The 912-nt window shown below is 33.7% G+C and overlaps 1 protein-coding gene across 1 annotated transcript; it reads left to right on the forward strand.

Annotated features, from left to right (window-relative positions):
• Positions 1-6: 6 nt before the first annotated feature.
• Positions 7-736, forward strand: LOC103523353 (the record flags this gene model as incomplete). The annotated part of the gene is made up of 2 exons (XM_008488406.2): positions 7-29; positions 238-736. A coding segment is annotated over exon 2 (313 nt), but the record flags the coding sequence as incomplete, so codon positions are not given.
• Positions 737-912: the final 176 nt, after the last annotated feature.

The raw sequence follows: 912 nt of genomic DNA on the forward strand, positions 1-912 counted from the left end.
AAGAATTGAGAAGTGCCTTTGTAGCTCAGGTTAGTACCTACTTACCTAGAAGATTATATGAAATATTATTGTATTAGTTAATTAGTACATAACCAAGTTTTAAGTTGTACAGTAATGTACAGTGTGTTGGAAGTACTGATGTCACTAGATACTATTTAATTTTTTAGGCACACATAATGAGGCCAATAAGACTGATTGGAAAAAAACTAACTTTCATCTTTTCTGCATATTTTTCAGGTGTTGTCCAGGCATGTTAAAAGGAAGTGTATATTTTGTGCCACCCCCATCAATGCAATCAGCTATCAACAAAGGAAAATAATCAAGTCCTTCAAAATAGACAAAGACAATCTAGATCAATCCCTTGACAAAAGCCTGAACAAAAGTTCTAATCAAATCATAAGAAAACGAGAACAAGGCTATGTCATGGCATCTGAAGTGGAAGCCGATTTCAAAAAACTTTGGACCAATGAGCATCTTTTCCTAAAATGTCTTATTCCAGTTTTAGACACAACAAAAGAACTGATAGCTACTGACATTATGTTCATTCGAAGTCTTGTAGTTCCACCGAATAATCTTCGACCTCTAAGTATGGAACAAATGCCTCCCGTTGAACATTCTAGGAATAAATTGTATCAGAGCATACTCTATTCTTGTGGCTCATTGAAAAGTGTGATTATGGCTATGAAAAATAAAGAGCAAAGTGATCTGCTCTCCGAGGCACTCAAAGGAATCAGAGGTAAAACTCATTCACATCATTTTCGTATTATTATTTCTCTTCTTTATCTGTACCTATTTTAAAAGGGATAGAAGAAAAATGATTTGATTAATTTGTTTTACCTATTAGGTACATTTCATTGAAAAATATTGTCAAAATAATTCAACATTGTCTTTGGACAAAGACACTGGGTGCAC

This window comes from Diaphorina citri, unplaced genomic scaffold (genome assembly GCF_000475195.1).
Source record: "Diaphorina citri unplaced genomic scaffold, Diaci psyllid genome assembly version 1.1 scaffold20317, whole genome shotgun sequence".
Classification (NCBI taxonomy): domain Eukaryota; kingdom Metazoa; phylum Arthropoda; class Insecta; order Hemiptera; family Psyllidae; genus Diaphorina; species Diaphorina citri.